General features: G+C 34.7%; 1 protein-coding gene across 1 annotated transcript; it reads right to left on the bottom strand.

Moving 5' to 3' along the window:
* Positions 1 to 6,795: 6,795 nt before the first annotated feature.
* Positions 6,796 to 8,020, bottom strand: LOC126595290 (uncharacterized). The gene is made up of 4 exons (XM_050261632.1): positions 7,589 to 8,020; positions 7,260 to 7,474; positions 7,069 to 7,153; positions 6,796 to 6,987 (listed from the first exon to the last, which is right to left on the bottom strand). Exons 1-4 carry the CDS (start codon positions 7,874 to 7,876, stop codon positions 6,796 to 6,798), a joined length of 780 nt encoding a protein of 259 aa, XP_050117589.1. The 5' UTR covers positions 7,877 to 8,020.
* Positions 8,021 to 13,177: the final 5,157 nt, after the last annotated feature.

Raw genomic sequence — 13,177 nt, 5'->3', positions numbered from 1 at the left:
CATGAGAACGATATTGCCAGCAACGTTGTAAGAGACATGGACAATACATTTAACATCCACAACAATGCCAAATAACGTCTCCAAAAACCTCTCATCTCAACTTGAGTAGTTCATCTGTGCATTTATAATAGTTGAATTTTGAAGTTCTTGATAATTTAAAAATAGGGAAACACCCCAAAATGGGACAATTTCTTAATCTTGGGATAGAAATAGGACAAACCGACCATGCACAAGTCATGCACACCATGCACACAATTGAAATTACTAAAATACCCACATATAAATACAAAAAATCAAAAACCCATTACATCAATTTTCTCATTTGGAAAAGAGGGATGTTAAGAGAGCTCTGTGAGCTCTGGGTTTCTAGGTTGAGCTCAGATTTATGAGCTTCGATTTCAAAGAGAGGGAAGTCCAAAGAAAGGTGAGAAAAGTGAGTTGGGTTTTGGGTTCACCTCATACCTTTAATTTCGAACAAAAGGATGCGAGAGAGGTGAGAAGAGTGAGATGAACTTTGTACCATATTTTTTGTTTTGGCCAAAAAGTTCTATTTTTTTTTTGGCAAATGAAGCTTCGGCAAGCATAGTAAGGTAGGGTTTAGTTCCAAGTTCCTTCATCATTGATTTATGGAATAAATCGGTTGTTTGTAAGAGGAATTAAAACTTAGAAGTTAAATTAGGGTTTGTGTTTCATGTTCTGGCCTATGGGTTGTGGAATAAATTTCAGGTTTTGATGTGCTACAAAACTGAGATGGAACAATTTTTGGTTCAAGTGTTCAAGTGCAGAAATTTGTGAAATTTTTTCCTTAATGTGCTTATGGTGTGCATGGCTACATCTTAATATGAGAAGCGAGAATGTTCACTCGTTATGATGAACATATGTTGTGCCTCGGAAATTAGTGAGTATGATCACAACCTAGTTGGCCTCGGTGAAAAACTGAATTAAGAAAAAGCTTAGAGGATGTTAAAGATCATGTGTGTCTATGAAATAACGAAAATGAGTAACATGTTTTCCACATGCACAGTTAAGCGGTGATTGATATACGTTACAAAACTTTTCAAACTGCCATTGTAAAATTATGTTTTAATTGTAGCCATTATACAAATAGGTTGCCGTTAAAATTTCTTATTAATGAGAAAAGCAGCTCGTTGCTCGATCTTCAATTATGTGCATATCATGTGCATGTACTGTACATATGATGTGCATGTGGTGTGCATATAGTGTATATGGACAAGTGATGACGCCATTTTTCTGATTTTGAAGAGAGAGTTGTGAGCTCTGGGTTTTTGGGTTGGCTCAAATCTGTGAGCATATCATGTACACGTCATGTACATATAGTGAGTGAATCCTGAAAAATTCATCCAACAAAACACCAACATTTAATGACTGGGCTTTGTTCCCACCCTCGATGCGAGTCCAGTGGTGGTGGTCTCAAGCTTCGATTGTTTGCCGTGTTGCCAGAAAATGGCTAGAAAACTCGCAACTTACTTGAGTTTCAATCCTAATGATCGAGGATGAGATTCGTGACAAGGCTACGTGTTTTGGACTCATGAGGACGAGATGGAATTGGTGGTAGCTTCGATATAGACAGTGTTGGTCGGGACAATTGCGCACCGTAAGTGCACAATGAAAAGGGGAGAGAGTGTGTGAGGGAGAAAGTGAGAAAAGAGAGAGAAGTAAGGAGAGAGAGAGAGAGAAAGATAGAAATCAGAAAATGGGAAGAATTACCCATTTATATACGAGGGCAATTAAGTCATTTCAAGCTGTAGGAAAAATCCTATTTCTGTCTGATTGTTGTGCATGTCGTGTGCATATTCGAAATATCCTATTTATGTCCTAAGATTAAGGAATTGTCCTATTTCTGGGTATTTCCATTACAAATATCTCATCCAAATGTATATTTATGATGTCAAGATTCTGAGTATAACCAGTGATCATGTGTAAGCCGGGGGACAAAGAACCTCTCTTTCTGACTTAGTTTCCATATCTTGGAAAATTAGGGTATGTTTCGTATTGTATTAAAAAAAAATCACAGTTTTTTAAAACTTTTCTTAAAAACATCTTTTAAGGACATTTTTCTTTAAGATCAAAAACTTGTTTGGTCTAAGATTTAAAAGTGTTTTTAAATTTTAATATTTAAAAAGAAAAGTAAAACACCCTATAGCAACTCTATGTCAATTCAGGAAATACTAAATTCAATTGGATAGACATAGAGATCCAAAGAGAGGGTCAAAGGAGAAAGAGATGAGAGAGAAATATGAGAGAGATTCGAAGGGGAGGAGAGAGAAAGAAAGGAGAGAAAGGACCAGATCAAGATAGAAGAGAGAAAGTAGTGGGTTTGGAGTTTGAAAACTCTAAAAACTCACTTTTGTGTTTTCTTGAAGTATGCTACTTTTAAAATTAGTTTTGAGTTCGGTTTTTTAAAACAGTTTTTTAGTCTAAAAAAATTTTGAATTCAAGTAGAATACCAAATATGCCCCTTATATTTCTTGATGGAGTGCATGACGATAAATATGATCCCTATATTAAACATAGACCCGGCAGTTTCTGACACGACACGAAAATAACGGGTTTCGGGTCAACACGATAACTTATCGGGTCATTATCAGGTCACCCGTTAAGAACCCATTATACACGCGGGTAATCTGTTTCGACCCGTTAAAAAAAAATTATTTTGATAATTTTAAAGTTTAATTACTAAAAGATTTATTATAAAATACAATAGCCATATTAATATATGCAATATATTCTATATTAAATATATAGTTTTGTATTATTATTCTATATAAGTTTTAAAAAAAAAGTTTTAGTCATTATTTGTTTTTATTATGAGAGTTCCTTATTATCATTACTAGGATAAGTTTTACTTAACATGTTGTTGTCCAAAATTAAAATAAACTAATATAGTATTTGTATAGGCAAGAACTAAGAAGACATATATACAAGTATGAAAAAATGTGAATGAATATATAAAGACGAGTGATTCATCATTATTCCTCCACGAATAGATAATGGTTATACTTACATTATCGTTTAGATTTTTAAAATCCTCCAAAATCTTCATGAATAATGTTTTTTATTTGAGGGAAAAATTAATAAAATTAATAATAATTATTGTAGAAGTGTAAAAAATGTAAAAAAAAATGTACAATCACTCATAGTGACAAACTTTACAACTTTCATGAAGGGGTCAGCTTTGAAATCCAACACTATAATTCATAAACCTTAAATTTATATTTAACCGTCGATTGCCATTTACGCTGTATTCTTCTTATTGAATTTCATTTTTAAAATTTTCTTTTTTGAAAACATGATCATCTGGTGGATGTAAGAAGATGAACGGTTCAGATCTTTGATATCACGTTTCGATATTTACGGTTAACTGAAATATGAGTCGATGTCATATAGTTTGTAGAAACCTTATAAACATCAAGCAATATTTTCACTAACTGTAAAACTCTGAATATAATATCAATGATCCAAACAGTTCATCTTCCTGCATCCTCTAATAGATCAAGTTTTCAAAAAACAAAATTTGAAAAAACAAAATTTGATGAGAATAATGAAGCGTAAATGTAAACAACAATCAACGGTTAAAATTTGATCTATGATTTATATGATTATAGTGGCAAATTTCGAAGTTAAGCTCTTCATAAAAGTTGTAAAGCTTGTCATTACGAGCGTTTATATATTTTTTCTATATTTTTTTACACTTCTACATTAATTAAAAAACTATTAAAGACTTTAGGTAAGTGAAAATATACTTAAAAGAAAAATGCGTTTTTATGTTTTGGACAGTGTTCTAAAAAACGCTCTAGGCGGCCGCCTAGGCGCTAGACGACGGTGCTCCGCCCCAATTAACCCAAAATCGTTTACTAAATCGGGAATGCTATTAGGCAGCGTAAGGCGGACGTTAGGCGGGCTAGAAGGAAGCTGGACGTTCTGGGCAGACTGGGAAAATATGACTGGTCTACCCAGAAGCAGGCGGACGCTAGCCAATCTGGGTGCTCTGCGCCTCGCTGTCTTCTTTCCCTGAGTCTCGCTGTCTCCCTCTCGGTGTGATGATGGTTTACAAGACGAGAAAGAGAGTATGGATCTGCAATTGCAGATGTAGTCATATGGCTGACGGCGGCTATGGTTTTTGCAATGAGCAGCGTAGGGTTTGATTATGAAAAAGGTGAATCGGTGATTGGGATTCAGGAGGCTGTACAAGCATTTGGAATATTCTTTTATTCTAATAGGAAATATAGGATAATAAATGATTAGATGGCTTTGGGTTGTTGGTTATGGTCCATTGTGCCCATTATATTCAAAGGTGAAACAAGGAATACAAGGCCCAAATCTTTCATTTATTTAAGAAAAAGGCTCAAAAAAATTTATAGGCTTAAAAATGATACAAAAGGTCTACAATTTTACATATTTTCTTGCACATATATTTTTCTTTTTTTTTAAAATAACATATTATTCAATGTTTATTCACATAGTATGTAGTAAATTGAATTAATTTATATGATGTATAATAAAATTACTGAAATCCACCTAGGCTGCCTAGGCGCCCTCCTAGACTCCGCCTAGCCGCCTAGGCTCTAGGTGCCAGCCCGCCGCCCGACTAGCGCCTAGCGTTTTTTAGAAACCTTGGTTTTGGAAGTGACAATATGGTATGCATATACTTATTTAGTATTATGTTTTTCATTTGATTATTTATTGGTTTAAAATATATTTTCCTTAACGGGTAACGGGTCGGGTCATATTAACTGTTAATATTATCGAGTCGATTTCGGGTCAGGTCATTTTACCCGTTTATTTTAATGGGTGTTACACGACACGACCCATTACGATATTAGGTATGACACGAAAATGACATGAACACGGAAAACACGACACGAATGCCAAGTCTAATTAAACACGTTTGGTGGTTTCTCATCTTTTAATTAAAGCATGTTTATATTAGGTGCTTTAGTAACTATAATATGATGAAATTGAGGTTCCACCATAAAACCAATTGGCAATATGAGGAGTAGCCTAAGATCATATAAGCACATAGCAAACCTTGTCCCTCACAGATGTTGGACGACTCTCAACACGCCCCCGCACGTGTTGTGGATTTTCAAGCCTATAGGTGGACAACAACTGGGTGACGTAGAGCGCGTGTGGCCGTTTGGCTTCACACGAGGACAACCCGCTCTGATACCATGATGAAATTGAGGTTCCATCATAAAACCAATTGGCAATATAAGGAGTAGCCAAAGATCATATAAGCACATAGCAAACCTTGTCCTTCACAGATGTGGGACAACTTTCAACATAATATTAGTATTAAGTATCTATCTTACCAATGTTAATTTCTCTACTTAAAGTACTCCATATGTACATTTATGAGAGACTTGATTAATTAAAAATTGTATCTGCTTCACAATATCAAACTGAATATTTTTTTTCCCTAAAACCAAGCATTTGGATTGGTTGTAAGCGTGAATTCACGATTAGTGACATCGAACAAACTCTGTTGCCCTTAATTGAGTAATTCTCAAGTTATCTATGCCCCGCCTCTTCGAGACCTTTAACCTTTCCTAGGTACATTTCTTAAAGACAAAACTAACATACAATTTGCATGAAATTGGATGGAATCAAAAGATAAGATAAAACTTAACCTCATTGACATTCCAATATTCTAAAATACATTACGAAATTGGGGATTTGAGATTTGTGGATAAAAACTATGAAACATAGAACTAAATAAGGAGATCTTGAATTTAATACAATCTCGATCGATGAGAAAGTGTATACATACATCGTGTGTGTGGTGTTTGTCTATGAGTTGTAGCCTTTCTTTCTTCTTATTTATGTTAGTTGGCGGCTTTTGTTTCTTATTATTGGTGTCTTGCTAATATACACACCCCTATACAATATTAAAAAAAAAATTCTACTCTTACTACATTTGTAGTATTTATTTAATAGAGATGAGACTCATATATATTGGTGGACTCTACCTTTACTAGAGTTGGTACGTACAAATGTGATATACAATATGTGGTAAGTGTAGTATAACTCCATATCATTACTCACTAGAAGAAAAAAGCTCATCTATCACGGTGAATGCTCGTGATAAATTGCAATCCACTACAGACACTGTGCCCGTTAGTATTCTGGATGTGATAAAAAGTCTCATTTTCTATCACGGGTTATGCCCGTTGTTAACTACAATATGACCACGGATTGTACCCGTGGTAGATTGAGATCTAACACCACGTGCTATGACCGTTGTCGATTACTAATTAACCACAGGTAATGCCCGTGATAAATTGCAATCCACCACGAACATTGTGCCCGTTAGTATTCTGGATATGATAAAAAATCTCATTTCTATCACGGGCTATGCCCGTTGTCAACTGCAATATAACCACGGATTGTACCCGTGGTAGATTGAGATCTAACACCACGTACTATGACCGTTGTCGATTACTAATTAACCACAGCTAAAGCCCGTTATAAATTATTTTCCAAAATTAAAAAAAATTATTTAACAAATATATATATATATATATATCTGTATTTATATATTTTAGTATAGAATAACCAACAAAATTGCAGATTTACTACAATATAATAAGCACATAAAAAATACTTGATAATATTATAGCATAATTTAAAAATACTTGAGTTTCCAAATGAATACATAAATGGAAGTCATAAAGTACTATCCATGTAGTGCCTAATGAATACATAAACGGAAGTCATAAAGTACTATCTATGTAGTGTCAAAGTACCATTTTCTAGTCTAAGTACGAACTAAAATTACTCTCCAACTCGGACGTACTTTGATGGCCAGGCAATTGTACTAGACACAGCATCCTCTAGGACACGAAATTCACTTCTAGGGCGGTACAAAGATATATTCTCCACTCTGACAACAGTTACCCAAACTTTCCAGCAATTAGGACCAAGCACCATGTGATGAACTTTCGCCTCAGGTGTACCTTTGTTTCTCTATTAATTAATCCATAATTTAAACTCCATATAAGTGTGTTGTCACTGAAATGAAATTAAAATATATACAAAGGTTCATACCAGCTCGTCCTCCAAGCGTGCATATCCTTTACGACTCATCACATGAGGGAGAGTATGGAATGATTTCAACTTTTTGAACTTCTCACTAATTGCCTAACAAAGAAAAACAGATAACAAGGAACTTCATTTAACCAACATCCATGCATAGAAAACCTAATCATTAATTTAAAATTTAATACAAACAAGCTTACATCAAACTCAGGAGAGCATCGATGTTTAACAAATTTGTCCCAATTAGCTTTTTCTCAACATTAGCAGGCTTCAAGAGTTGCATTTGTTCCATTGCATCAGGACCATCATCAAGGGATCTTATTTGTTTTGTCAACGTGGCTTTGTATGTACGCCAACACCCAGACATTTGTGTTAATAATATCTTCTTACGACAGGGTGCCAAATCGTATTTTTGCTGCATTAACCATGAATCTTTATTAACATCAAAAAGATAATTGATTTTTTATATGTATTATAGAAGAACAAAATAGTTAGGAAATAAGAGCACAGCTTCAGTTATAAATTTTACCTTCACAACAGCCCATAATTTATCTTTCAAAATTGTAGGAACTTCATCCCAACTTGCGTAAGTTACTGGTATTAGTTGTCTTGCAAGGATCCCTGCCGACGAACTCAAACTCGCTGATCCAGCACCAAAATGTTGTCCTTTGTCATTGAATTGAACACCAATTTGTTTGGCCTTTGACAGAGCATTATAATCCAACATTGTTGGACCTCTTCCCTTTCTCTTTTTTGCTTCATTCACATCATCACTTGAGCGAATCTCGTCACCGTCTGGCAAACCATCAAAATCCATAGACACCTAAAAATTGAAACCAAATTCGTAGAGAGATTAACAAAGGAATGTTTTCGGTCCTAGAAGAAAAAACCAAGTTAGAGAGAAAGATTTCGCAGGGTAACCAAATGCAACTACAAGACCACTCAATTCATACCAAATTTATAGAGAGAGATCAGTGAATAATGTTTGCGTCCTAGTAAAAAAGAACGATGTGAAGAGAAGGATTGAGGGGATAGCCAAATATAACTGCAAGCGACTGGGGGAACTTTGAACGGCAGTTTCTTCGCTTCGTGGGTTTTTAATTAAGTTTTGTTTCCAATAAAAAATATATTAACTTTTATTATGTTAATTGTTTTACAATTATATCATCATTGGGACTCTCTTATAGCCATAAAATTAAAACTTTATTGGGACTCTGATACTAGGGGTGGGCACGGGTTGCAACTTTCTTATACATCATTTTTATAAAATAAGGCTGCAGCCGCTGCACTGCAATGCACACAACACTGCAGCAGCACATATTACACTCACAGGAGCTGTCTTTAAGAATTGAGGATGCACTGCAGCAGCACATATTAGGGGAGTATTGAAGCACAGATTGTGCCCAGCAGCACATATTAATATTATTATCCGAATCCAAATTCCAAATCCGAAATAACATTCAAATCCAATCCAAATTAACATCTCCAAGACATCCAATGCAAGGTCCAAATCCAAAAATAACCCAAAAGAGAAATTAGTGAATAGACCCTTTGAAAACTTAAAGAACATTGCGGTAATCTATCCATGGTTCCTAACCGAGGTGCAAATTATACAGCAATTGGTACTTAACATACAATAAAAATTGTTTAGGGTATGATACTTATAGACATTTGAATTACCTTGTGGCTTCGAAATGGATTGGTCAGAACTCAGGAGTCAGGAGACTCATGACCATGAGGTGGTGGTCGGAGACTCGGAGTCGACTTTAGAGAAGCTGAGGGAGGGAGCTCAAGTATCATGAATCGAGAGGGAGGAGAGTAATGGTTACTCTCCATCGATGAGAACCGTATTGAAGGTTTGGTGGATTTCGCAATCTGGGCTAAAAGAATTGATAACCATAAAAAAAAAGACTTCCAGCCAAGGGAAGAAAGAAGGCTGCGTTTTGGGGAAGAAGGAAGACTGCATTTGAGGATCATCCTTTTTAGATAAAGAAATCGTTGAAGATAGGGTTTGAGGATGAAGGAAAGCTGGGTTCGGGGAAGAAGGAAGGTTGGGTTTTGGGAAGAAGGAATGGCTTGGGGTTTGGGGAAGAAGGTGGGCTGGGTTTTGGGGGAGAAAGGAATGGCTGGGAAGACGTCCAAGGGAGGGGTTGGGTCGAACAGGGAAGGAGACCGTCCATCTCCTCTGTTCTTTTGTTCTTTTTTTTTTTTTAATTTTTAAAAGGTCAAAATGATAATAAAATTCTAGCTCTGTAAAAATAAGGACAGATTGTGAGATTTGAATGAAAGCATCACGGCTGACGTAATACTATTGTACTACTCTATAATTTCTCGACACCGGGAGAAAGAGATAAAGAGGGAGCAGAGGGAGGACCGAGGTTAGCAGATTCCATCGAATTGTAATTATCATTTTTTATTTGTTTTGGTCAAATCGCAAAACAAACATTCAAAGGTCAAATAAAGAGAAAAAAAATTTCAAAGGTTATCAACGAAAAATCACGATTTAACGGTTATTTTAACTCCGATTTTGATGATTTTTTACAGCTACACTTCTTGACCCTATATGAATACAATGAATGAACTCGATCTTCAATTTAAAATATTTACATTAATGGATATCACAAAATCTTATATTATATTTAATGAAAATATGAATAAACTCTTAAGTGTTAGCGAATCTATCATTTTGATGGGATACGCATTCTACGAAACTAATTTCAACGATCCAACCGTCAAATTTGATTGTATATACTTCAAGAACGCATATGCTAAAAATGGCAAAAAACAAACATTTAGAGATCAAGTAACGAGACAAAACCTTTCGACAGTTATCAACAAAAAATCACGATTTAACGGTTATTTTAACTCCGATTTTGATGATTTTTTACAGCTACACTTCTTGACCCTATATGAATACAATGAATGAACTCGATCTTCAATTTAAAATATTTACATTAATGGATATCACAAAATCTTATGTTATACTTAATGAAAGTATGAATAAACTCTTAAGTGTTAGCGAATCTATCATTTTGATGGGATACGCATTCTACGAAACTAATTTCAACAATCCAACCGTCAAATTTGTTTGTATATACTTCGAGATCGCATATGCTAAAAATGGCAAAAAACAAACATTTAGAGATCAAGTAACAAGACAAAACCTTTCGACGATTATCAACGAAACATCACGATTTAACGGTTATTTTAACTCCGATTTTGATGATTTTTTACAGCTACACTTCTTGACCCTACATGAATACAATGAATGAACTTGATCTTCAATTTAAAATATTTACATTAATGGATATCACAAAATCTTCTGTTATACTTAATGAAAGTATGAATAAACTCTTAAGTGTTAGCAAATCTATCATTTTGATGGGATACGCATTCTACGAAACTTGTTTCAACGATCCAACCGTCAAACTTGTTTGTATATACTTCGAGATCGCATACGCCAAAAATTGCAAAAAAACAAACATTTAGAGATCAAGTAACGAGACAAAACCTTTCGACGGTTATCAACGAAAAATCACGATTTAACGGTTATTTTAACTCCGATTTTGATGATTTTTTACAGCTACACTTCTTAACCCTATATGAATACAATGAATGAACTCGATCTTCAATTTAAAATATTTACATTAATGGATATCACAAAATCTTATGTTATACTTAATGAAAGTATGAATAAACTCTTAAATGTTAGTGAATCTATCATTTTGATGGGATACGCATTCTACGAAACTAATTTCAACGATCCCACCGTCAAATTTGTTTGTATATACTTCGAGATTGCATATGCTAAAAATGGAAAAAAACAAACATTTAGAGATCAAGTAACGAGACAAAACCTTTCGACGGTTATCAACGAAACATCACGATTTAACGGTTATTTTAACTCCGATTTTGATGATTTTTTACAGCTACACTTCTTGACCCTATATGAATACAATGAATGAACTCGATCTTCAATTTAAAATATTTACATTAATGGATATCACAAAATCTTATGTTATACTTAATGAAAGTATGAATAAACTCTTAAGTGTTAGCGAATCTATCATTTTGATGGGATACGCATTCTACGAAACTTGTTTCAACGATCCAACCGTCAAACTTGTTTGTATATACTTCGAGATCGCATACGCCAAAAATTGCAAAAAACAAACATTTAGAGATCAAGTAACGAGACAAAAAATTTCGACGGTTATCAACGAAACACCACGATTTAACGGTTATTTTAACTCCGATTTTGATGATTTTTTACAGCTACACTTCTTGACCCTATATGAATATAATGAATGAACTCGATCTTCAATTTAAAATATTTACATTAATGGATATCACAAAATCTTATGTTATACTTGATGAAAGTATGAATAAACTGTTAAGTGTTAGCAAATCTATCATTTTGATGGGATACGCATTCTACGAAACTAGTTTCAACGATCCAACCATCAAACTTGTTTGTATATATTTCGAGATCGCATACGCCAAAAATTGCAAAAAACAAACATTCAAAGGTCAAATAAAGAGAAAAAAAATTTAGACGGTTATCAACGAAAAATCACGATTTAATGGTTATTTTAACTCCGATTTTGATGAGTTTTTACAGCTACACTCCTTTACCCTATATGAATACAATGAATGAATTCGATCTTCAATTTAAAATATTTACAGTGAAAAACGCCGGAAGAGAAATTTACGAGCTGTAAGCCACAAGAATTGATACACGTCTCCAAGTTCGATGATCAATGATAATTTAAATGCTTATTCAGAACAAGAAAACGCAATCAAAAGATATAGGATAAAAGAAACCTGAGTGATGCAGAGAGGTTGCCGCTGATTGAGGGAGAGATGACCGGAGAGACGACCAAACCGAGACCGGCCGGAGACGGAAGAGATGGAGACAAAGGATTGACGTTTTCTTTTTAGGGTTTCACAGTTTCACGCAAGGGGGAAATAATTGGGATTTTAGATTTTAATATCCTCCAAAATATTTTTAAAAAAACACAAAAAAAATCCACCACGGGCCGATGGCGTGGTGAATTTTCAAAAGGCGGTGTGGTTGTTTGAAGTAACCACAACGAGCATATCGCGTGGTGGTTTTGATATTCCATCACGGAATTAAAAATCGTTGTAGATTATTCACTTTTAACAACGGGCCAAAATCTGACCGTGGTAAATTAATATTATCTATCACGAGCTACATTTAACCGTGGTAATTAAATAGTTCTACCACGAGCTGTTGATGCCTGTGATGGAATTGATGTGGTAAATATGCTGTTATGTACTAGTGACTATTCTTTCCAAATTTCATAATTGGAATCATTCAATATCTTTCTTAATTTAAACACCATTCCTAAAATATTCATTCATATCGGAGATGTTTCGTCATCCAAATGTATGAAAAAAGTGACGATATAAGTATTCATATAACCAATTTATGACAAAGCGTCCATTTTTTAGATGACTACTCAATCTTCAATATGAATGATTTAATGTTTAAATTATCCTTAAATAAAGATTAAAAAATTAAACAGTCCTATTTATAAAATTTACAGAGAAAAGATATATTATTCGCAAGGATAAGATATGTGCATTCCGATGATAAATAGTGTCCGTGTGGAAATTACTCTCTCCTTCAAACTAACCTCTGCAACTAATTCGTCCATAATTTCCAGATTCGACCACACGTACGAAATGGTCTTCAAAAGTTTCGACGCGGTGTCCCGGTCCCAAATATGTTTACAAGACTCGTCGATTTGTCACCTTTAACACCAGTCACCTTGCATGTAATGTGCATGGCCAAGTGTACGCATTCCGATGATAATTAAGTATTATCTGTGTGGACATTACTATCCCCTTCAAGCTAACCTCTGCAACCAATTCGTCCATATTTTCCAGATTCGACCACGTAAGAAATGATCTTCCCAAGTTTGGACGCGGTGTCCCGGTCCCAAATATGTATACAAGGCACGTCGATTTTGTCACCTTTAACACTAGTCACCTTGCATGTAATGTGCACAGCCAAGTGTACGCATGCATGTTTAGCCCCAACTTCTATAAATACCACAAAACCCCTTGCCGTTCTTCCCACAGCAAAAAAAAA

The sequence above is a fragment of the Malus sylvestris genome, chromosome 13, assembly GCF_916048215.2.
Source record: "Malus sylvestris chromosome 13, drMalSylv7.2, whole genome shotgun sequence".
In the NCBI taxonomy this organism is placed as follows: Eukaryota; Viridiplantae; Streptophyta; class Magnoliopsida; order Rosales; family Rosaceae; genus Malus; species Malus sylvestris.
This window is presented reverse-complemented; position numbering and strand designations above follow the sequence as displayed.